This window comes from Pygocentrus nattereri, chromosome 4, assembly GCF_015220715.1.
Source record: "Pygocentrus nattereri isolate fPygNat1 chromosome 4, fPygNat1.pri, whole genome shotgun sequence".
In the NCBI taxonomy this organism is placed as follows: domain Eukaryota; kingdom Metazoa; phylum Chordata; class Actinopteri; order Characiformes; family Serrasalmidae; genus Pygocentrus; species Pygocentrus nattereri.
Genome location: NC_051214.1, coordinates 11605552 through 11631634, shown reverse-complemented (window position 1 = coordinate 11631634; position 26083 = coordinate 11605552). Strand labels below are relative to the sequence as shown.

The following is a 26083-nucleotide window of genomic DNA, read 5'->3' as shown; positions in this document are numbered from 1 at the left end:
CGCACTGTCAGCTGCACCGAGTTGTGTTTAGACTCGCTGCACTGAGGGAAGCAGTAATCAACGATAAGAGCAAAACGGGTCTCCAAAACGGGTCTGTCTCTCTATTTGCACTAATTTCACACATACATGAGTCACTAGGGCAGAGAGAGAGATGGAGAGAGAGATAGAGATGAAATGCACACGAGAAACACACACATACATATAAATATGTGTGTATGTGTGTATATATGTATGTAAATTGTCTTTATAACCATTGCTCTAATTTCTGCCATCATCTTGAAAATCAAATAAAGATATTGATCAAAAAAATAAATAAATAAATAAATATATATATATATATATATATATGTATGTATGTATGTATGTATGTATGTACATTCATACATGTATACATACATACATAAAAAGAGAGAGTTGGGTGAAAAAGAGAGAAAGAACCCACAAAGAAAACCATACAAAAACAGAGGCAAGAATATAAAAAAGAAACACACAGAGAGAGAGAGAGAGAGAGAGAGAGAGAGAGAGAGAGAGAGAGAGAGAGAAAGAATAAAAAGTGTGAGAAATACAGAGAAACAGAGGCACATGTACAAAGAAAAACACACAAAACAGAGAGAAAAGAGACAGAGAGGCATCTTCCTCTATAGGTGCCTGTAGTGCTGTATCAGGTGAGTGAGAGAGTGAGAGTGAGTGAGCGAGTGAGTGAGTGAGTGGAGAGCCGCGCGCGCCTCTGAGTGGGAGAGCGGGAGGCGGAGCGCGAGGCGCCGTTACCGAGCAGCACAAACCGGAGTAACGGACACACCGCGCTGAGAGAGGATCTCTAATGGGCGAGAGAGGTAGGAGATGGGAGAGAAAACCGCCACGAACTAGCACTCGCTGCACTTTCACACCTGGAGCCGCCTCACGCGACCAGCTGTGACCAAACTAACTTTGGCCATTTGAAGGCTGATTTGGGGCGGTTGCTTGTTACCTTAGCTAATGTGGAGAGTTCTGGAAACACTGAGTAGTTGTTATTTTTTTTTCTTTCGTAAGTAAACTTAACGGTTTCTTTTCCATTCCTTAGTTATATTTCCGTGTTTCTTTCTCTCTCTCTCTCTCTCTCTCTCTCTCTCTCTGTCTCTCTCTCTCTCAGCTGAGCACTTTTTAGTTAGTCTAAGGAGTGTAGAAGTCCTGATACAGGCGGTTTGGTGAGATGTTCACGGGCATGGTGTTTGTGTTTTGGGGCTGAAATGTGTATTTTGGCTACGAGGCTAGGCAAATTTTGCTATGTGGCTAACGAGAGGTACGGCAATAGAAGGTAGTGGGGATCAACGAACCCTGAACAAATGCTAAAAACAGGTCACTTACGGGGTGAGAACTGAATATGACTCAGATTCAGATATAGAGCGAGCATTTAGCTGCCCTGCACACTTAAAAAAAACATGGTTGTACAAGGGTTCTTTAGTAAAGGGAATGGTTCTGTGTAGAACTATGAGTTCCAAGTTACATAGGTTTGCATGCCTAAAGGTTCAGATTTATGGAGAATGTGTTGTATTTAGTTCTATATGGAACCCTTTTAAATATGGTTCTTTAGAGCCCCAATAAGGATTCTGCTGTTGTCAGTATAGACAAAATTTGTGCTTTATAGAACCATTTTTAAAAATGGTTCCATATAGACCCGTATACAACACATTCTCCATCAGTCTGGACAACCATTTCACCAGGCAAGCAAACATTTAAGCATGCAAATGGAAACCATTAGAACCATTCCCTTTACTAAAGAACCCTTGAACAACCATCTTTTTAGTATATAGACCGTGAGGAGGCTCTGGTATTATACAATATAGAATATAATATGAGGTTTATGCTAGAAAAGATAGACTTATGGTTAATATTGGGTTACTTACTTTTGACTGGCGTTTTCTAATGAAATAAAGGTTATAGTCTATTAAGTCTGTCTGTGCTCTCTTGCTCTCAGAATGTTCAGTTTAAGCCTGTTAGGTAACAGTGAGTAGGGCTGGGTGTATTATAGTAATAGTCTTTTCTTCTAGCTGCAACTTCACACGATTTCATCTGATATAAACCACAGAACAAGATAGATAGATAGATAGATAGATAGATAGATAGATAGATTCAACTTTATTGTCATTACTCAGTACAAGTACATGGCAACGAAATGCAGTGAAGTTGATATGATATAATGACTAATACACTAATTGTGTTATAGGACCAGTGACTAATATAGTGAATAATATTTGTGGAAATCATGGCAAAAATATAACGTGTTGATACTTCAGCATTTACCCAATACACTACAGGTGTTGTGATATTCAGTTTTTCAGTCAGAACAGACAAAAAGCCCCAGTAGTGCCACACATAAAGAATTGCACCCGAAACTATGAAAACAGTTGGTTTAATTCCAGTTTCATGTCTTTCGCTGCAGTAAATCCGATTACACAGACCAAATGATGTCGTCTTTGTAATTAAGCGTGCAGTTTATTAGGACATGACGATAACCCCTGTGTGCTCAGAACAGCATGTTATGATGTAATGTGAAATAATTTATGACAATAACAATAAATAACGTTATATAGTCCCTTAAAATGCAGCGGCCACTGTTTGAAGCAACATGAGGCTGTTAGGTCCTAATATTTAATTACTTTAATCAGTTTTTAACTTCTTAATGTATTCCTGGTCTGTATTCAGGCTAAATGTGTGTAAAATGGCAAAACGTAACATCACAACACATTTCATAGTATCACGATATTTGTTTTTCTGATTTTTTTTGTGGACAAAATGCATCTGGAGAAAAAAATAAGATGAAGGCATAATGGTATGACATCTAGCTTATATAGTTGCTGCATACTGACGTAATCTTAAATGGATCTAAATCTGTCTTTCATGATACGTGAGGTTTTTCAGCATTTTCAAAACACTGCTGAAGTCCATTTACAAAATGAATAGCAGGATAACAGTAACATTTCGTCATATTGCCCAGCCCAAATTCAGCCCATTTGACTTTCGTTTCCAGTTCTCTAGATGACTAATCTGGTCTTTTAATTTCTGTAGCATGACTTTGTCCAGTGCCCCACCACTCCGTAGAGGAAGCACCCCTGTTCCAATCAAACATCAGCTCAGAAGAGAAGAAGCAGTCAACGATGACTGTGATTGGACACCAGGACTTGGCGGAACGTCCCCTCCTCCGATAAGCTTCATCCCGGCACAGGATGAGGTCATTAGTGCAAACGTGGATGAGAGGCAGGGTGGCCCTCTGAGGATTGCGCTACTTGGCCAGAATGGGGTGGGCAAAACATCACTCGCTATCGCCCTCGCAGGGGAGATGGACAGAACTGCGTCCGTGGATTCTGATGGTACAGTGATTTACTAAAGATATGCATCCACTTTATAATGAGTTTTATATCTTGTATTTCCACTTTGAGGTTCACCTACTGTTATTGTATAGACCCATGTAATGGGTGTACAGTTACGTGCTGTAGCCCATCTCTGCAGATTTGATCAGCTGGCCTCTACCTTGCCCATCATTGCTAAGTTTCTAAAAACCGGACCTTTGCAGTGACATTGACATGGGCTCACAAGTAATCTAACTGTACACCAGCATGGTAGAGTTTCCAGATAGGTGTTTCTGATAAAGTGGCTTGTGAGTATAATTTTGTATAAATTGAAGAGACAAGTGTTGTTCTGTTGTTGATTATGATTATGATGATGATTATGATGATGATGATGATGATAGTGATCTTTCAGTGACTATTCACAGACATTTAACTGAGCTGTGGGTGTTTAATTGCTGCAGCATTTCTTTGACCCTGTACAAATACACTCACTGGTTAATGCATACAGATTATGACCTGACTGACATAAAAATTTTAAGAGAAATACCAATAAGTTCTGAAAACTGATAATATTAACAGTTTATTAATATATCATTTAATATCTTTAAGATTAAAACCCCTAATAGCTTTAGTTATTTTAGTTGACTAGTTTAGTTAACTAGGGCTCTTCTGACTAATATACTTGCCAGTTCTTAATTGGTATATTTCTTAAACTCAAATTAACAGTAAACTCTGGCAAAGTCTGAAATGCCTATATTCTGCATCTTCCTTATATCTCCCCTCTTATGGAATTGGTATGGGGTTAAGAATGAGTTTTTGTGATACATTTTACATGTTTGTCATTTTAACAACGATGATGTGTTTGAATTTACTATTTCTGATTGTAGAGCTATAGTAGCAGAGAGAAGTGATGGTGAGTGCTAACTTAGAAGTTTATAAAGTTAAGCATTTACAGCAAAGATGCTATAGTATAAAGTAAACCAATAAATATCAGTGGGGATACTGATAAATCAGCAGACCTCAAAAATATAATTGACCAAACAATATCCCAGTTAGGCCCTAATACATATACACATACTGGTTGAATTATACTGGATAGAAAGGCAGACTATGCTATATTAAGTGCCAGTGAAATATCAATCTGACAGCAAATGGCCTCTCGGGCTAGACAGCTGGCTTGTTAAATGGAGACCAGGAGCATGACCTTATGATAGCTAATGTGGTGCAGTGGACGACATTGCTCAGTCAAATATAAGTTGTTTTTCTGCAGTGTGTGGTGGTCTGTGCTCCGAAGGGAGCTTATTGCTGTTACACAAGCCCTAGGAGAGGGAGGAGAAAACACAGCAGTCCCTCAGGACCCTTTTATTCTCTCAGGTCACAGCTGTTTGTGTGTGTGTGTGTGTGTGTGTGTGTGTGTGTGTGTGTCTTGTAGGAGAGGGCTATGTTCGAACTGTCACCGTGGATGACGAGGAGAGCACCATCTTTATATTTGATAATTGGAGACAGGTGAGTTTTTAAGCTCTGTGTGTGTTTATGTGTGTGTATGTTTGTATGTTAGGTTGATCTCTGCACTGAAAGCAGAAACGTGAGCATGGTTTTCCTTTGTCTTAAATAGAATGAGAATGTAACTAGTTACAAAAATAGTATGATATTCTGACATTATCTTGTTAAAAATCCACCAAGTACTCTATTAGAAACATCTGTACACCTACACATTAATGCAGTTCTCATCCACATGCAGCTAATCAGCCACACATATGGCAGTTACATAGGACAACAATTCATCCAGAAACAGCTGCTTCAGGTAATGTTCACATTAATATTCACAAAAAAATGTGATCTTAGTGATTTTGACCGTGGCATGTTTGTTGGTGTCAGACCAAGTATTTCTGTAACTGCTCATCTCCTGGGAATTTCACGCACAACAGTCTCTGGTGTTTACTCAGAATGGTGCAATAAAGAAGAACATGTAGTGAGTGGCAGTTCTATCGATGGAAACAGAATGGCCAAACTAGTTCGAGCTGACAGAAAGGCTGCTGTAACTCAGACAACCACTCTGTATAATTGTGGTTGAAGAGCGTGTCAGAATGCGTAACATGTCAGACCTTGAGGTGGATGGGCTACAACAGCAGAGCACCATGTTGGGTTCCATTTCTGTCAGCCAAGAACAGAAAGCTGAGACTGCACTGGGCACAAGCTCATCAAAACTAGACATTTAAATGGAAAAACATAGCCTATTCTGAAGAATCTTGGTTTCTGCTGATACACACAGATGGTAGGGTCAGAATTTGGCGCCAACAGCATAAATCAATGGACCCAAACTTCCTTGTCATTAGTCCAGGTAGTGGTGTGGGGAATGTTTTCTTGGCACACTTTGAGTCTGTTCAAACCAGTCAATCATTGCTTGAGTTCCCCAGCATCTTTGAGTATTGTTGCTGAGAATGTGCATCTCTTCATAAAATGTATCATGTTACAAAGCAAAAGTCGCTCAGTTTCACGAACATGACGATGAGTTTATGTTCTTCAGTGGCCTGTCCAGTAGGTGTCTACTGATTATCGGCTTGACTGATAAGGTAAAAACATTGCGGTTCAACAATGTAGTTTATTGAATTTCACTGACTCTAGCCAAACAACCATGACTCGTGCATGCAGCTTGAGCCCTGTCCGAAACACTCTGTGCTGATAGTGAGGTTCCTGTGTGTGGGAGCAGACACGCTGTTCTGTAGGAGTTTGAACGCATTCAGAATGTGTACGCCTGCAGCAAAGCCTTAGTGGACCAGCTATGAAGACGAGCCTCTAGCAAGCAGTAAATTATTTGTAAAATCTCATTTTATCATTTTTACATTTAACAAAAAAAATTATACATAATTTCTGGTCAATTTAATTTCTGTTTTTGTTTGGTAAACATGTAGACAGCTGTGGATAGCTACTTTCAAAGATTCCACCACTCTGCTTAGACTAAACAGTTTCCTCAGAATCATGCAGATGCCAAAGACATCTGATATACTCAGCACACTCAACCACTACTTGTTATGGCATAAAGTATTTCTTCATTGTTGTTGCTTTTTAAAAAGTAGCTTAGGTGCTTAGTGTAATATTTTTACTCTAATAAATTTACAGTTCTATGTGTTTGGTTACTGTAAGCTTTATACAATTTTTAGTCTATATCTAGGTTTTCTCATTCGCCTCCATATACTGAAAAGGCAAACGGTGCTCTTGATGCTTGCCCTAGTAGCCTGTCAGTGGCTTATACCATGCATCTGTTTTATATAAAGAATGTGTAAATGTAAGTATATACATTTTTGACTTTGAAAGTTTTGAGCCCCATTTTTTTGAGCTCCATTTTTCTTTCAAATGTCACTGACTAATAAACATCCTTGAGAGCTAGAGATATGTTTATCTTAAAGGCAACTTTAAAATGTTTGTTACCATTTTTGCTGTCTATACTGTCTAAAGCTCAAAGCAATTTATTTTATATAACATTCTAATGTTCATAATGTAAGTTGTAAGTAAGAGTTGCATCCTATTTAATTTATGGAAAATTAACATCAGCCTTGAATGTTGGTTCTCGATATTCTTCATTACTAATAATTGATATCGGTGTCAGCCCTGGAAATAAATATAAGTTAACCCCTACTTCCCAGTCACAGGATCTGAATCCAATCCCCAAACTCAAATCTGAATCCATTCCAGTCGCGAACACCTTTGGGATGTGGTACAACTGGAGATTCGCAGCATGAACGTGCACCTGAACAATCTGCAGGCAAATGATGCAATCATGTCAGCATAGAGCAAAGTCTCAACGGAATGTTTCTAACATCTTGTGGAATCCTTGCCACAAAGAATTGAGGCTGTTTTGAGATGAAAAGGCCCTACCCAGTATTACTATGTTTCTAACAATGTGCTTAGTGAGTGTATTAAATACAGTTAGACTTCATGTTAAAAATTGTGTGATAACAGGAATGGTTTCTATAGTTCTGTTTGGCACAATCCCAAATATTCCTAAAAGTAATAATCATCAAGCTAAAAATGTAAGAATTTAGCTTCTTGCCTTCTTATTTGCAAAACAAATCAGAATTTAGAATCCTGAATTCCTATGAGCTACTCTTTTTATAGAAACGCAAGGTCTGACTGTATACTGCTGTTAATAAACTTGTAAAGCTCAGTTCATTTAATGTTGAGATGTAGCCTTATAGTCCACACAATTTTTGTTTTTGTTATTATGAGCCATAATAACACTCATTTGCCAGACAAAAGTGCAACACAATATAAATCTTCCAGCTTTGTTTTTATTATTTTATACTTATTTTTGTGTCGTCCAGGAAAATGACTTTTGGGGGCAAAAACATTTTGGAATTACAAAAAAAATTAAATAAAGAAATGTGAGTTATGTTAGAATTTCTCCTTGAAGTATACACCATTACATAGATGGGATTTTGTACAGTTATGATGTCTCCTGATTTAATCTTTGCCACAGTGTTTTTCCATGCCATTACACAAATAATGGGAGCCTATTGTTTAACATATTGAAAGTTATCATTATAGTGGAGGTGCTCTGGAATTCAGACGTAGATGTCAGCAGAAATCATGAAGTATTCTCATAATTTTATTTTCATTTGTTGACTTAGTTCAATATCTGATCTGATTGTTCTAGAAATGTGGCTGTTGAGCTGCACTGGTTGAATGCAGAGGCAGATAACATACCTCTGCAAAACGTTCTCTATGTAACAATGTATGCTTTAGGTCATCTTCAGACCACAGCATCGGGTTACACAAATTAGACACTTGGAAGAAACAATGTTACGTCTCTTGTACATTTTGGCAAGAAAGGCAAAATGGCCTTGGACAAAAAACCTCAGACTAAGCTAAGCGCCTGTAGACACTATAACTAAGAAATGTCACTGCTTTTGAAATCACATATGTCCATTTTGAATTTGATGGAAGCACCACATTGCAAAAATTTTACTTTTAGTAACACACTAAGCATTTACGAACTGAGGAGACCAGTTGCTGTAGTTTTGAAAGTGAAATGTTTTGACATTCTTGCTTGATCTAGGATTTTAGCTGCACAGTTAATGGGTCTTTTTGTTGTATTTTTCGTTTCATAATGTGCTAAATGATTTTTATGGATGACAGATCTGGACTGCAGGCAGGCCAGTTAAACACCCAGACTCTTTTATTACAGAATCATTCTGCTGTAATTCATACAGAATGTGGTTTGGCATCGTCTTGGGGAAATCAGCAAGCCCTTCCCCTGAGAAAGATGTCATCTGGATAGCAGCAGATGTCACCCATGCCCTGTTTGCTAGTGCACCCCCATACCATCACTTATGCTGGCTTTTGAGCTGTGTGCTGATAATTAGCTCTCTGGTCCCTCTCCTCTTCAGCCTGGAAGACACAGTGTTCATGATTTCCTAAAAGAATATCAAATCAGACCACCATACACTTTACACTTCGCCTCAGTCCATCTAAAATAAGCTTGGCAGCAGCATTTTTGGATCCTGTTAATATATTGTTTTTCTTTGCATGGTAGAGTTGTAACTTGAAATTTTGGATGCAACAGTTAACTGTGTTTACAGACAGTAGTTTTCGGAGGCGTTCCTGAGCCCATGCAGAAATTGTGTCTGTTTTTAATGCAATGCTGCCTGAGGACCCGAAGATCACAGCCAGCCAGTACTGGTTTTCAGCCGTGACCCTTGCATACAGAGATTATTCCAGATTCTTTGAATCTTTTAATGACATTTTGTACCGTAGATGATACTTTCCCCCAAGTTCAATTTTAAGGTAAGAAACATTATTCTTAAGTTGTTTCACTGCTTGCCCACACAGTCTTTCAGAGTGGCAAACCCATCCTCATCTTTACTTCTGAAAGATTCAGCCTCTCTGGGAAGCTCTTTTTATGCCCAGTCATGTTACTGACCTGTTGCCAGTCTAGTTGTGAGATGTTCCATCAGCTTTTTTTTTTAGCAATACAAAACTTTAACCGGCTTTTATTGCTCCTGTCCCCACTTGTTTGAAATGTGTTGCTGGCGTCATGTTGGGCATAGGTGTTCCAAACTATAACATTTCCTGGTTTTAATATGTTGTCTTTGTATTGTTTTCTTTTAAATATAGGTTTTAAGTCATTTGCACACCACTGCAGCCTGTTTGTATGTATGATTTGCACAGCATGGCAAGTTTTTTTGAAAAGATGTTGTATTTAGAAAGAAAAAAATTAATTACCCAAACTTTTATGAGGTTTTTATTTTGCCTGTAGACAAATAAACTTTTCATTCACAGAAAATGACAGCATGACTGACTAGGCCTGGTTTCTGTCTTTAGTGTATGAAATCAAGGGGAAGAAAAACATTAAAAAGTGTTTCTTAGCTCTGACAACCTGTAGGTGCTTTGCCTTAGCTATTTGAAATAATTACAGGTAGCTAGAGAGGGTGTCTGTGTCAGTTTCTGTGATGTTTCATAGAGTTCGTGAATTACTTGTGTGTGGGAGGGGACATTTTAAAGGCCACAACAACCCAGACATGCTGCGTTGTGTAACACAGCGCCACACAGCAGAGCAGTGCTATGTATATGTTGATGTATAGTAATAGCCAGGTTCACGTTTTTACACTTTCATTGTATAAATTCAGTCGAATAAAGCGATCAGCATCATTTACCATTCTTTGCATCAGTTTACTGCCTCTTCACAAACTGTTTTCAAGCTGAAAGAGGCTAGGATAGTAGACTGGCCGGAAGAGTCGCTGAACACCACTGCACTTCAAATGGAGTATCAGCACTGGTGTTTGTACCTTTATTAGAAATAATTGGATGCAGCGCTTCTGGTGTGCAGTGGCCTTAACTTCTCTGTGTCACTAGCACCGCATTGTAACATTGGAACTGGGGAATTATTTGTTTTTAGTTCCTTTTCTCTTCTTTAGTTTGTATTTTCATACAGGTCCTGGGGAAAATCTGATAAGCCCAGCAGAAATTCTGATAGGCTCCAAAGATATTCTGTGGATCTGAATGTACAACTGGTGTATAGTCTGCAGCGCACTAAGCAAGTTTTGCAAATTATAGGAAAATTACAGCCGTATAGTAATAATGCAATTCATGTATCCATAGTAACCCATAGGGGCGTATTGAACGGTGCAACAGGATACCATGTACCAGTGCATCCTAATAGCTTATTATTCCCTTGTAAAAATGCATTATTTTGAATTTAAAAGGGAATGAGTCATTATATGTACATAGTAATTTAGTAATAATATAATTTAGTAAGCTTTTTGTCAGTTTTCTTTCCCAACGTGGCGATTATCACTTTTAAAGCATCGTCTTCGGGTTACTTTTCAGTCAGCGCTGATTTCAGATTACATTACCCAACAGGATGAAGTGTCTCAATTTTAGCATGGTTATTGAAGCTATTTGTACAAACCATGCAATGCAATGAAATGGGTCACTGTTGCCATCTAGTTTGAACTCTCCAGAAGTAACTAAAGCATTAGTCATTTAGACAGACTTGGGTAAGAAATGTCTCTTTGAAACATATGGGAAGGCCTTTAGACCTAACTATCACCAGATCTAAATTATAACCCATTCACTCATGTGCTTGATTCATTTGCGTGCGAGTTCGGAAGTGTTCCAGTTTCACAGTCTCCAGTGATTTTATGCAGATTAATAGACCTTTTTGAGGAATTATACCAACGAATGGGTGGAAATGAATAAAAGAAAAACTCAGTTGCAGAAGGAACTAACATTTCAAAAGGAAATTGCAGCTGGCAATGCATAAATATAAAATGCATTAATCTAATTAGCTCAAGATATTCAAGTTTTAAAGCTTTGTGAACTTGTGACCTACTAAAATGTAAACAAAGATGAGACAACAAAATGGTACACTTTATCTGTATGCCTTATATTTTAGTACTGACCTGAACATTTTTTTTCACTGCATATTATATTGAAGAATGACCATAAAGACCTCTAGACTTGACTTGATTTTGTATACTTAGAGGTAGATGATATTTACTCCAGGAAAGGTTTCTGATTTTGCAGGTACTGTCTGCTGACTGGCTGAACTGCCTGGTGTCCAGTGCACCTTTGTGATTTGTGCCTATTAGGGCAGGGTAATTGCTGTGGATGTGTTGAAGACAGATAGTGATTCGACTGTGCTCCACAGGGTGTTGCTACACTAATGAAGAGTTGAGGAAAGCAGCTCTTGGGGAGACTATCTGACTCTGTGGGCCTCTTGTAGATTTTCTCTGCAGGCAGAAGAGAGTGTTCCTGAAAAAAATGCTTTAAAGAAAACGAATTCCAACCGTGTAATGACAATACAGGAAGGACAAGGTTGGGTAATGATCAGTGAGTTTCACAGTTTTTTCTGTGATATTATGCAGATTATAAGTAACATGGGGTGGAACAGGCCAAGTTAAGGCCAAAATGGGAAAAAAAAACACTGATTTTCTACAGAATAGGTAGCACAGAGTAAAAATTAATGCCACATTCTTGTCTGATAAAAACACGCAGGAATAAAACAGTACGACAAGTTCGCCACTGCAGCAGTAGAGCCACTAAATAAAGCTGTTTTCACACCTGGTTAATTTGCTAAAGTCTGCAACAGTTTGGGTTTCTGTGAAATTTGGTTTTGCCAAATTTCACAGTTTAGTGCACTAAACAATACATATGTGCTCATTGTCTGGTTAGAATTTTGACAAGAGGGATTCAAGTGCTCTGTTATTATCTGATATTTGCCTCCATTGGTACCAATAACTGACCTTTCTAAATGTTCTCCAGCTCATCATTTGGTAAAATCCAAATTTGTCATATCCATTACACATGTGTGTTATTGATTAAAATGTTTTTTCTCACCAATTTTGTAACGTGGAAATTGAGCAGTGGTGGACGAAGTACACACATCATGTACTTTAGACACAGAGATACACACAGTAAAATATTACTCCAGTAAATGTAGACGTCCTCCCTTTAGACCTCCACTTGAGTAGAAGTACAAACGTATTTGCCTTTAAATGTACTTAAGTATCAAAAGTGAAAGTATTAAAAGATTAATTTTAATGTCCTATTATCATTTTTGTAACAAGACTCTTGCTTCTTATTTTAGATGAAAATACTCGTGTCTCTCTTGGTAAACTTGCTTTAATCACAGGTTCATAAATGAGTTTTCCTTTACTGGATTGATCTGTAGGCCTCTGTTCATAAACATGAACTAGCCAAAACAAATTTACTTTAAAATGAAAGTGTTTGTATAAATTCAGAAAAAAGACACGTCAGTCACGACTGCATGTGTGTACATAATCCTATATTGTGGTCTATTTACAGAAAGTTTGGTTAGTTCATCATTTATGTTGAATAGACTCTCCCAGAATTTTACGCTGCTGCACTGATGTAACCGTGTGCTTGCACTGGGTCGGTTTGTCCTACAGGTCAACAGGCTCAAAACAAAGTGTGCGCTGTGCCCTAATTGGTGTTCTTGCTTCGTGCTTCTTTCGTTTTGACATGTTATGTTTTTATACACACATAAACCAAAAGGAATGACAGATTTCTCAAAATGTAGTGGAGGAAAAAGTCAGATATTTGACTTTGAAATGTAGTGGAGTGGAAGTAAAAAGTCACCCAAAATTTAAATAAAGTACAGATACATGAAAAACTACTTAAGTACAGTAACCAATTACATTTACTTAGTTACTGTCCACTAAAATTGAGAATCTTAACTGTGTATGTCACAGTCCAAGCCATAACTGTACTTGATCTCTACTTCTTTATGATTTGGGTTGTCAGGTTGAATTTAACCAATGAGTCAATCAGTCAGATCCCTAATGCTTGGCCCAAAATACTTTCTGTGCTTCATGTGTCAAAATCAAATACATTTCTGTAATATTATCTTATTGCTTGTCTACTGTTATTGGAGCTTGGGGTGCAAGAAAGACATGGGCATCTGTCAAGAGTTAAATATTTAAACGGAGAGCTTCTGAGGACAGTCCAGTGCAGACTTGCTAGGAAAAACTAAAGAATGCTCTGATGTTGAATTCCCTTGTTTGGTGCAGACCATGATAAAAATGTATTTCCTCCAGCATTAAACTAAACCAGTGTTTACTTGGAAGTGGACTGAGACCTGGGTTTTTGTGGGTTGTGCATGAGATTCAGATGTTTGGTTTGATGTTCACTGTTCAATTGTGAAAACAAACTGTACTAAATAAAACATTTAATTTGCACCACATTTAACACCCCAACCCCCCCCCCCCCCCCCCCCCCCCCCAAGATAAATGAATGCAAACAATTGATCATTTTAAACTGAAAGTGAGGGAGGCATAGCAAAAGTGGTCTTATTCAGAAATACCAAGTACTGTTATTATTTTTCTTCAAAATTACTGACATTGCTTTGTCCTTTTGTTTGCAATTGCTGGAGGGCTGCATGCAGTTATGCTGTTTGTTTTAGTTGTTAATGGTTTTTGTTGTGGTGCTATCAAATGAGGTGTCGAGAATGTAATTTCACTGTTATTGGTATTGACTACCAGAATATCTGTGGCTAATATAAGAAGATGTATAGACATGGCACATCCAGCCACTTCCTGACACTCAGATCTTGGCACGTTGATATGTGTATTCAACCACTTCGTGTAAGAGTCTAATTAACACCACGGCTCCAGCAACTAATTTGCTTGGGCAGAAAATAAATTACAGCTCCTTTCCTGTTTTCCAGACTATCGTACTACTAATGAAGATGTTTCAAATAGAACACAGACTTTCATTTGCATTTTGGGTTGCACTTCTACCCTGTTCTTTTGGAAAGCAACAGGGAAATGATATTTTATCTTTCAAAAATATCATAGTTGAAAGTTCCTTACAAGTGTGTTGGAATAATTGGCAAAAACTGCACTGAAGTTAAGATCAATATGAAGTGCACTATTTTTTGGTACATCCAGTTACATAGTTTCCCCACACCCTTATTTTAGTTGTTATCATTATTCATTTCTTAAAACATTGATACCCTTTGTGAAGACGGCAGCTTTCATTATTAAGTTGGAATCATTATTTAAGACTGACTGAGCAAAATGTATCTCTATGGCTCTTTCTAATAAAATGTGCTTTTCTGGTTCTTAATGCTTCTTGTGAAATTTTAATGTTTAATCCAGGATTCTAGGGTCTAGAATCTGATTTCATCTCTTCAGTAGTTCCACCATGTCAGATTCATGAAAATATCGCAAACATGGAATCAGTAAAAAGGCAGTTTAGACATGACAGTAGATATGATGTTATGATCATCATGACAGCTATGCCCCAAAAGGTTTAGGGAGTTTTTCACACCCTTCTATAGAGAAGCCTGTCAGGAAGATGAACATGCCGGCAATTACATTTCAGTCACGTCTCCCATAATGGACTATTCGATGGTTAACACTTATTTTCCAGCACAGGTGTTTCAGACTACAGTGCTGGAGGGCCACGGGACTGCATAATTGCTTTAAACACATGATTGAACTCATCAGCTAATTATGAAGTCTTGTCACTATAACAGTTCAGCTCCATGAAGAGTGTAAAGGGGGGCTTTGAGTTACATAGTTTTCATATTCAGTTCAAAGGACTTATTCCAAAAAATATATGTGACTTCAAAGCCACCCATTAATGAATTCACCTGCTGTTTTGGCTGCTTCTGCCTGCTGTATAATTCCCACAAGAGCACCCAGAATGCCATGTGAATTCAAGCACTCACACAAAAATCCATTACTCCAACACCCAGTTTATAAGAGAGTTAGTAGATCATCTGCTCTCATCTACTTCACACGTATTGAAGCACCAGCAGCAGTTTAGCAAATCAGCATGGTTCATGCGTATGTTTCAGATGAATCATGTGTTTACACTGACAGTAACACATTGGATGTCTCTCTCTCTCTCTCTCTCTCTCTCTCTCTGACTCATTTTCTTTCTCTGTCTCTGTCTCTGTCTCACACGCTCTCACGCTGACAGGATCTGTCCACGCTGGTGTGCGAAGTGTGTGTGTTGGTGTTTTCGGTGACAGACAGACGCAGTTTCCACCGCACGGCTCAGCTCCGCCTCCTCCTCAGGGAAAACCAGCCCCAAACGCCTATCATTCTTGTGGGCAACAAGAGCGATCTGGTCCGCTCCCGAGAGGTCACCACAGAAGGTATGTTCTGTTTGACCTGCTCACTATTCATTTTTAAATGAGGAGCTGGGAACGTTAAGGGAATTGTCAATGTCCAGTGTTTCCGCTACCATAGACATTAGTGAGTGTTTCATCAATCTCAGGAATCTCCACTTTAACATCTGACCACTAATCCCAGAAAAAAAGCACAAGGCAGTGGAACCTACATATCAAGTCCGATGCGATTTTTTTAAGACACTGGGAACACAGAAAGAAGAGTAAGGAAAAGTCTTTAATAGCAATGATTAGTGTGTTATTTTGCCTTCACACATTGCATCTAAAAGGTGAATATATTGGTCACACCCTAATCTACTAAGAAGACCAGGCTTGAACAGACTAGGTGTAACCTAGCCTAGATAAACTTGAACTGCATCCATGACGATGGAGCTCTTATTTGTTAGCCTGGTTTTAATGCTTCTGTACAATGCAGAAAACCGAACTAGCTCTGTATAAAAATTTGACCCGGTCAGAAACTGAAAAAACATATTAAATAAATATTGCAGCACTCTGCAGTTTTGTTTTTGTTTGCGTCTTTTTGTTTCATAACATGTTAGTCTCAGGCTGAAGCTTAGATAGAATTTAGTTGTTAGGAAATTGAAACAGATCAGATGCTCGCAGATTAAAAAACAAGGTCGTAGTTTGGGAGAATCACAAGGGTAGTCATAGTAGTCCAAGATCAAAAGCAGAGAGCTTAATAAATATAACCATAGGGACATCAGGGCAGTGAAACCAGATACCAGTCCAAGTTCAAAAACCAGGAGATCAGAGTAATCACAGCAAACAAACTGATAAGGGCAAACACAGAAAGATTAGATCAAAATGCACACAAACGTCCTACACAAAAAGGCTTAACAAAGACAGAATGCTCAGTTCCTGCAACAAGGAAGGGTTGCAATACTTCGCAATGTGCTAGTCCAAAGCCCAGGCTTAAATACTGACTTACTAATGACTAGATGATAAACAAATGTGTGTCATCAGAATTCTGGTGAGGAGGAACAAAAGAATGAACGTTCATTGGTAGACGGTGAAATGAGGGGAGTCTCATGGAGCTCATTGGAGTTGGAGTCCTCTAAATAGTCCATGGATGTAAACTGATCCCACAGGAGAAAGAGAACAGACAAAGGAGGCGTCCTCGGCATTAGTCAATCGATATCCAGCTCACTTCCCCTGGTACTGATAAAACCACAGGTCATAAATATTAGCTGATTGTTGTCATGGCACTCTTGCACAGCTTGCTATATGCTATTATGTTTGCTTTTATACCAGAAAAACAATGCACACAGAAGCAACGCAGAACATATTTATGCATCAGGCCACTTGTTATCAGTGACATAATAGTGCTTACTAACTAGGGACACTAAAATGTCCAGTATTAATACTGTATTATATCATCTAGACCCATAATCAAGACATTTTAACAACCAATTAGGCACACTACAAATAAATGATCAAAGAAACACTGATATTCTTCATGTGCTGATATATTGTTCTTTTTTCATAATGAAGAGAATCCAATAAACGTCTTCCTCTATGACAGATCATTTCTATGCAGTTTTAGAATTTAAAAGAGCTTTTTTAAGCACACAAATGTAATAATGACAGAACATTATGAATAGCACAGCTACTTAAGAACTCTGTGTATTCTCCTGTAAATAAATCCATGTCAGTTGGCTGACAGCAGCTTACTTCACCAATTTTCAAGTAGAGCACGTTCAGATTGGGATGTGCTGCCTGAGCCTGTGGCCTAGAGCCAAATCGTTCGAATGTAGATTCAACTCAGAGTCAAATTCTAAAAATGTCTGGGTGCAGTTGTGCAAGCAGTTAGCTTGAATATAGATTTTTGTGCAGCGTGACCTTTAAATTTGTGCACCGTGCTTCCATCCCAAATGTTTTTCTCTGTATATGGGTGGTAAGCAGTTCTTGCTCTCTTTCCACCACTGCCTCCATTTTCCTCTCTCTCTCTCTCTCTCTCTCTCTCTCTCTCTCTCTCTCTCTGTGGCTCTGCTGTCTGCCAGTGAATCTCTCACTCTGCCTTTCAGACTCTCTAAATCTTGCTCTCTGCTTTGACAGACAGTGTGTGTGCGTGAGTGAGTGAGTGTATGCAGGCGGTTGTTTGAGCATGTGCATTTTCCTTTTAGTGTGTATGTGTGTGTCCTATGTGGGTCCCAGCTGGAGGAATGGGATGTTGGCAGATTTATGAAAGCAGACATGCACACTGGCAGAGAACAGCAGCATCCACTCTGTGTGGGAGGAGAGGAGGATGGGCTTTAACATGAAACTACACACTCGCGCTCACACAGTTTTAGATTGCTCTCACTGCTTGCATTTTTATGCATCTTTATCCATCTTTAAAGACAAAAGCCAAACAAAACGACTTGCAAAAATTGGCACACACACACACACACACACACACACACACACACACACACACACACACACACACACACACACACACATACCCACTTTCTTTTAGGTCCTGTGAGTTTGTGGATGTTGTGTAATCTCAGCTCTCGCTGTGTGCGTGCCTGTGGCGTGTTACATGGCATTTGGGGTTAATTGCATTCAGAGGCGTTGGATGGAAAACGCAGTGCTCTCTATTCAGACTCTAGCTCATTTAGAACTGTCCAGAAAGTTCTTTTAAGCCCTATTCAGAGGGGATAAGTATATCATGCCAGTAATGAAACAAGATTGACTCTGAAGTAGCGCTTAGTCAAACATATGTGTTGGGGTGAGAAAAATGATAGATTTTTAGATGCATCGTGATTCTCTCTTAAAAGACTTTAAATCAGTTCGCAAAACGATCAATGCTCAATGTAACATTGAAAACCTTCAGTTGTTAAACTGCAAATAAATGGTAGCAATTGTGTAACAGTGTTATTTAGATAAAAAATGATTTTTATAACGTAAAGGTTTCTAAATTAAACACTGCTATATATGCACATAGTTATATTATTGAAAAATATAGAAATGATAAATTAGATTTAATTAGCTTTTTAAATGGCTGGGGTATCCCATTTTTGTAGTTTTACATTGCTTTGTTCTGTGCCTACAAGGGCTACAATCAAATTTAACATTTTCAGGCTATCATTTTGTTCCACTTTAATTTACTTCAAAACACTGGGAACTCCAGTCATTGTCTTGGACTCACAAGTGGACTTGGAACACACATTAGACTCATGTTTAGCTGACTCGTCACTTGACAGAAACTTGTGCCTAACTGATTTGTGGCTCGACTATGACTCGATACTTGATACTTGAGCTTTCAGCCAGAAAAAAAAATCACAAACAAAATTGACTTAACCCTCTACTACATGAATTATTACTTAAACATGATAATGTTTTTGTTTTAATAAAATGTGTTTTTGTTATTTGAAATTTCTTAAATAATGGAAATTTTTTGAAAAAAAAATTATTTAAATAAAAAATAGTGGGCTACTTTGTGAATTGTTTGTCATTTGGCAACAATGCGCAATCGTACCATAAAAAAAAAAACAAGGACCATTTTTTTTATCTCTAAGAACATCCTTTTATTGAAAACAATAACAAACAAATCCAACTTATCCTTTGCGAAATGTATGTCCAAATATTGGAAATGAATACAGTTTCAATTGGTATTTGGAATGTATGGTAATAACATCGCTATTATAAAAATTCCTGGTCATGTGATGTCACGAAAAAGGACCCTTTTTCCACAATTAAATAAGAAAGCACAGATTTTATATCACTGCTTTTTAGTAGAAGTGAGATGAAAATAATTGTTGACGTATGGCAACACCGTGCAGTAGAGGGTTATTAGGACCATCATCATTGTGGAAATAAAACCCTGTTTTTAACCTTTACTATGGTCATGTTCAGTGTTGGGGTATGAGGGCATTGCACTCAGTGAATTTTCATTATTACCTTGGCAGCTGTAGTCACTGCAGTGAACAATACTTTTTCTCATTTGCGCTCTCTTCTTTTGTTTTAGTTTAATAAAGAACTGTCTGCAATAAATGTGACATAGGTCACAGTTGTTTAAAAACTTAAATTATAAAATTGCAAGATGATTCACAACTTGCACTATATTTCCAAACATATAGACAGCCTTTTTAGTAGTTTTTAGTAGTTTAGTAGTTTCAGCTTGTTTAATGTACACTAATGTGCACTGTTTGTGGTCCAGGTCTGATCATCCAATCTGACCTCATGCTCATTCAACATTAGTATCTGACCTAAATCTCTAGAGGTTAAATGCAATCAAATTCTCATTGCAGTGTTCCAAAGTCTTGTATAAAGTCTTGTCAGAAGAGTTCAGAGGTGGACGAAGTACACAAATCATGTACTTGAGTTAAAGTAGAGACACCCAAGGTAAAATACTACTCCAGTAAAAGTAGAAGGCCTTACTCTAGACCTCAACTTGAGTAAAAGTACAAAAGTATTTGCCTTCAAATGTACTTAATTATCAAAAGTAAAAGTACTAAAAGAGTAATTCTGGTTTGATGTCCTGTTATCATTTTTATAACAAGACTCACTTCATGAACTCATTTCAGGTGAAAATCCTCCAGCGTCTCTCTTGGTAAACCAGTCTTTTAATAGAACGTCATTAATTAGTGATGCTGACGTCTATTAAAATGATCATAAGCACAAAACACTGAAGGTAAACAGTTTCCATCAGGGAGAACCGAGTGGCTCTAAAATCACTTTTACATACAAGCAAAGTTTCAGTTTAAGATTACTTTGTAAATTAGTTACAAGTTGAGTAAAAACTGGCTTTAAACTCAGGATCACAAATAAGTTTTCCTTTACTGTATTGATCTGTAGGTCTCTGTTCATAAACATAAACTAACCGAAGCTAATTTACTATAAAATGAAAGTGTTTGTATGAAGTCAGAAGAAAAGAAACAGGCCAGTCACGACTGCATATGTGGACATATATCTGTATTGTGGTCTATTTACATAAAGTTACATTAGTTCCATCATTTAGGGACGTATGTGCTCCCAAATTGGCGGCACGGTGGCGTGGTGGGTAGCGCTGTCGCCTCACAGCGAGGAGGGCCTGGGTTCGATTCCCCGGCCGGGCGGCCAGGGTCCTCTCTGTGTGGAGTTTGCATGTTCTCCCCGTGTCTGCGTGGGTTTCCTCCGGGTTCTCCGGTTTCCTCCCACAGTCCAAAGACATGCAGTCAGGCCAATTGGACATGCTAAATTGCCCCTAGGTGTGAGTGTGTGAGTGACTGTCTGCCCTGCGATGGACTGGCGACCTGTCCAGGGTGTATCCTGCCTTTCGCCCGAAGACTGCTGGGATAGGCTCCAGCATCCCCCCGCGACCCTGACGGAGAAGCGGCTTAGAGGATGGATGGATGGATGGATGTGCTCCCAAATTTTTGTGCTGCTGCACTGATGTTGAACCGTGTGCTGTAATGGGTCGGGATGATGCTTTGTGGTTCTTTTGTTTTGACATGTTACATTTTTATACACACAAAAACCAAAAGGAACGACAGATTTAAAAGTCAGATATTTGACTTTGAAATGTAGTGGAGTGAAAGTAAAAAGTCACCCAAAATGGAAAAACATCAGTACAGATACACGAAAAAACTACTTAAGTATAGTAACTAATTTATTAGTTTATTTAAAATTTATTAGTTTATTTAAAGTTAAAAGAACACAAAGATGAGTTTGGATATCTGTAAAAATAGGAATACCATCCCCACTCCTTCCCCTGAAACTCTCCAAGTTTATTTTAGAATTGTGGAAAACACTGTTGTTAATTAGAAATACAGGGAAAAATAATCGTAGTGTAGGCTGTAGAAACAAAAAAATGGAATGCATCATGAATCATTTTATAATTGCCCCTTGGCACCCCGAATCAAAATCAGAATTAAATCGTAAGGTGTCTAGAGTGCAACAGTCAAAAATGTTTTCCCACAAAATGAGGTGACATCTGTCTGGAAAATCATGGACATGTGTATCAGGACAGAACTAGTTTGGTGAAAAATGGTAGGTCATTTTCTCAGAGGAGTAGAAAACGGCGCCGACATGGCCGTACTGGATGGAAATATCACACAGTAGCACTTTTACAAGAGGAAATTACACTGGAGAGACTTCAACCGTTCAATTTCTCTTTGAATTTACCACCGGGGACGTATCACACTTTAATTAATGGATGAGATTTTAATTGCTGCCAATTAGAGAAATTACCATTTTTTTGGTTAATCTGTTCCCATTAGATTAGCAGCTCTGCACTGCCATCTCTTTCCCTCCCTCTCCCTCCCTCTTGTTCTCTTTCTCTCGGCTTTTGAGACTTTTCCAGAGATGTCTTGAGAAGTGTGTGTGTGTGTGTGTGTGTGTGTGTGTGTGTGTGTGTGTGCGCGCACGTGTGAGTTCAGGTGTAGGTGAAGTTCTATAATGAGATTTTTCAACTGGAGAGGCAGGTATCTGTTACACTGTTCTCTGTGTAATGTTTACAGACCAGGGTGAGGATGACTCAGAGACTGAGAAGGTGGGAGAAAGAGAGGGAGAGAGGGAGAGAGAGAGAGAGGGGGAAAGCAGAACTGCAGACATTGCACTCCATGACCCACCTTGAACCACAGTAATGAATCGGCTGATTTTCTCCTCCGTCCTTCCTCCCCTTTCTCTTCTGGCTATGTTTATCACTGGGTCTGTGATTTGTTATTTTCACTCTTCCAGTTTTTAACACTACTACAATGCTATTTACAGAAGCTGCCGAAGCACAGACAAATTCTTTTTTGCTGCGTTAAGACAGTTTTCTTAATAATCAAACTGTGACTATGAAGCACGAGTATACAGTGTTACATGTTATTTATTTTGGGTATTTTTGCATTTTATCATTTAGGACAGAGTTGTTTCATATCATTTTAAAAAAGCTCAAAATTGTCAAAATTTTATGATGTATGGACCAAATAAAAAAGTCCATATTACTATTATTACTACTACTAATACTACTAATAATAACAGTAATGTTACTGATGTCATATTAAAAGTCAGGGATACTTTTTCCTTAAAGTTACCATTTTAGAGATAATGTTTTCGTACAACCTGTCCAGGGTGTATTCTACCTTCCGCCCAATGACCACTGGGATAGGCTCCAGGGCCGTGAACATGGAATTTAATATGTTTTAATGTTCGTAGTTCCTTCCGCCAAATTATAGTTCCTTAACAAGAAGCTTGTTGCTACATCAGAGTAACGAACTCCGTTCGCTCGCTGCACAGTCTGCTGTAAGCCTCGCCTTTCGAAGTACAGACTGAGCCATAAAACTACCACAATATCAAGTTTAGCTCAATTTTGTCAATTTTTGCTTGAGTAATGTTGTTTTGTTCCAGCCAGTCTGTAAAGCATTTTTCAGCCCATTTTGTTTGGCGAATGGTACTTGATTCATTTCTGGCTGATTGCAGGTTATTTAGGTGGTGTACTATCACAACTGCTGAATGAAAAGCTTACAATGTTAATGACGGTTTCAGAATTTAGTGTAGTCTCATCTTAGGGTCTGACCAAAATCGGCTGTTGGTCAAATGTAAGGATGTACAGTGTTTGTGAAAAAGTCGTGCTGTTATGGTGAAATAACAGCGCAGTTAAAATGCTTTTCAACCAATCAGCTTGCATGGCCCGGAACTGTTGTGAAATATTATTAATTTTTTGTGAAGGGAGTGCACCTAAAACTAACTGAATAAAGGCAAACTGAATTAAAAATGATTAAATTATACCATAGTATTTGGTTGTGAACATCTCTGACATGACTGTCTTCTAATAGTCTTCTGGATGCTTTTGACAAACTTGTATGAGTACTTTTTAATTCTTGTTTATTTCGAGGGGATAAAAGGAAATTCCACACATTTTTTACTGACTATCTTAGATTTCTTTGACGTGGAGGTGAAAGAAACCAGGGGTCGCAGTGCATACAGCCATTTTATTTACTATGCAAAACAATCAGTGAACCTATATGTGTCTTCTGGGTTTTATATGTAATATTGAAAATAATAAAATAACATTTAAATCCGAAAAGATTTTTCCTTAGTGTGCCTTCTAACACCATCCATGTACCTTTCTACCATGAATGGATTTAAAAATATATTTTAGCCCAAAAGATTGTGTGAAAACTATTGTAGAACAGTGTCTCAGGTGTATTCATGATCATTTGTGTAATAACTTTCTGGGAGGCGGCTTCATATGTCCGGTTCCTATTACCACCACTGTGAACATTTCTGACTAGTTTCTTTAAAATGGAGCATGAATTTTTTTTTTTAATAAATTAATTACAGACAGTTTGAAAATTGGTTTAATTCCCCTTTTAATGCATGGATTTGGACCAGAACAGGTCACTGGTCCCATCCAAAACTTCCACTTCTTTCCTCTGCTTGGTTCCTTTGGTAGTTTTGGTACTGTTGCATAAGAAGTCATCAGAAAATGATATTGAAGGCAATTTAATTCAAACTGGCATTAGTGCTTCTGCACACTGCTTTGTATGGCTTTCAGAGTTTGAATTATCTGTAGTTTGAGTCTTTATGTGTGGTTTATGGATAGGTACTCCAAAGAGAGATACAAAAAAGCTCAACATTATAGTTCATAGTTTTTGCCCCATGCAGAAGTTACTCCGTACAATATTTTTTTTACTTGTTCCTTCTTGCCTTTAACTAAAGACACAAGGAAGTCTTAGAATAAACATTCAATATAGCACAATCAACATATACAGTATTATGCACTTGGCACAAAAAATGCTGTTATTCTATAATAAAAAAGACACGTATTACAAATAAGATCCCAAAAGGAAAGTGATAATCTGTAGTGTTTCCTCCGAAGAGAAATTGCGCAGTAAAAATAACTATAATAAAAATAATTCTGATTAAAACTGTCTTAATTTCAGTGAAGGCCGCTGTAAGCTCTCTCCTTCTCTTTTTCTCAGAGGCTCATTCCAGCGCTGCTCTGTATGAATCTCCATATCTGGAACTGTCCGCCTCTCTGGACCATGGCACCACGGAGCTCCTGGAACTGGCAGTGCGGGCAGCGCGTGGCGAGAGCATTGGGCCGCTAGGGGCTGGCGGGGGAGAAGGGGCATCTGGAGGCCGCCGCGAGAGCCTGACCACGCGAGCCAAACGCTTCCTTGCCAGCCTGGTGCCACGCTACCCGCGCGAAAAGGAGCGCGAAAGTGGCAAGTTCTTCAGGCAGAAGTCCCGCTCCTGTCATGATCTTGGAGCTCTGTGAACGAGAGACCGAAAGAGAGGGAAGAGAGATGTACAGGGAGAAGGAGAAGGAGCAGAGAGATAGAGATGAGTAATCAATAATCTAATGAGGAGCAGTGGAGAACTGGAAGGAAAAGAGATTGATTGGAATTTTGATTGTTGTGGAGGAAGCAAGATTGTCAGAGAAGTGTAGGGGAACTGATGAAATACAATGTGAAATAACAAGGGAACAAAATGGTTTTGTGACTACATCTAGAATGTATGTAATAGCATTGTAGAGCTATAGCAAGTGTTCATCACTGTAAACTACTTCTGTACATACGTCCCTATTGGTCCTGTCACACACCATCACTGCTGAGGGCCAATCATAGCATTTAGTACATGCAAAACTGTAGCGCTGTGACTGAACTACTGTATTTTGCATGCTCCGCTATAAAAAGTAAGAAGTTCAGTTCACGCAGATGGTTTGAGGAAACTACTTTGAGTAATTTGTGGTGTGCTACTACATTAATTAGTATGAGTTGTAGAAGTAAAGTTAGAACAGATCCATTCTCTCTGGGAAATTGATTTTCTCAGATTTTGTGATTGAACTTTTCCCATTGCAGTATCCCGCCATTGGCTGTACCACTGAAGATGTACGTGCGAAGAATTTTACGTGTACTAAAGACTTTGATTAACTAAGCCCTAAGGTTTCATCCTCCATTACTGAGAGGTAAATTAAACGTATTAAACAAAATCAGTTTTCTTTTTTCTCTTTTCTTTTTCTGGAAGTACAAACTTTCTGCTACAAACTTTCTTTCAGCTCGAAATCTTTAACACCAAGCTAAGGGAAAAGAACACCTAAGGACTGCATCGGATTTTGTACAGTTAACACCCAGACAAGTCATGAGGAACGGATGCTAGAACCTGCTGCTTTTCAGTATCATGTCCTGGCAGTAGCCATATGTGCTCGCAACATGCCTGAATTTAACATTAAGACTGCAGCTTATCACACAAACTGAATAGTCCTGCCCACTATCTGATCGCTCATGAGGTGTAGGGCTTTAAAAGAGCTGTGAACAAGCTCAAGACAAAACAGAAAATGAAATTTTACATCATTTCAGTAAATCATGTAATATCTCCACCCATTTTTTTACACAGTCCTCCCATGTTTTGTGCAGACTTTCTCTCAAATACATATCTGTTGCATTTTTACATGTACACGATCCAAAACTGCACCAGTTTCATACATAATATACGTCCGATTTGTTCCTGCAACTTATGCAAAAGGTTTAGCATGTTGGGCCCAGAGTTTTAGAACAGGTAAAAGCCATATGCTGAGCTGTAGAACCTAGTTTGAAATCCCTGGTCTAAAACATATTCTCTGTACATATTAGCTCATATATTAACCCAGAGTTTTAGAACAGGTAAAAGCCATATGCTGAGCTGTAGAACCTAGTTTGAA

General features: G+C 38.4%; 1 protein-coding gene across 2 annotated transcripts; it reads left to right on the top strand.

Annotated features, from left to right (window-relative positions):
* The first annotated feature begins 681 nt into the window (after positions 1-681).
* Positions 682-25378, top strand: LOC108427476 (GTP-binding protein REM 2-like). 2 transcript variants are annotated; one of them, XM_017697663.2, is made up of 5 exons: positions 682-833; positions 3046-3347; positions 4759-4832; positions 15276-15453; positions 24363-25378. In XM_017697663.2, exons 2-5 carry the CDS (start codon positions 3047-3049, stop codon positions 24659-24661), a joined length of 852 nt encoding a protein of 283 aa, XP_017553152.1. In that variant the 5' UTR covers positions 682-833; position 3046; the 3' UTR covers positions 24662-25378. The 2 variants fall into 2 exon arrangements, with proteins under 2 accessions (XP_017553152.1, XP_017553153.1); XM_017697664.2 differs by lacking the exon at positions 682-833 and adding an exon at positions 872-1024.
* Positions 25379-26083: the final 705 nt, after the last annotated feature.

Excerpts from the sequence above, each read along its gene's own strand:
- LOC108427476 (XM_017697663.2), top strand. The coding sequence starts at position 3,047 with ATGACTTTGTCCAGTGCCCCACCACTCCGTAGAGGAAGCACCCCTGTT. Across the intron at positions 3,348-4,758 it reads TGCGTCCGTGGATTCTGATG|GAGAGGGCTATGTTCGAACT; the intron begins GTACAGTGATTT and ends TGTGTCTTGTAG. Across the intron at positions 15,454-24,362 it reads CCGAGAGGTCACCACAGAAG|AGGCTCATTCCAGCGCTGCT; the intron begins GTATGTTCTGTT and ends TCTTTTTCTCAG.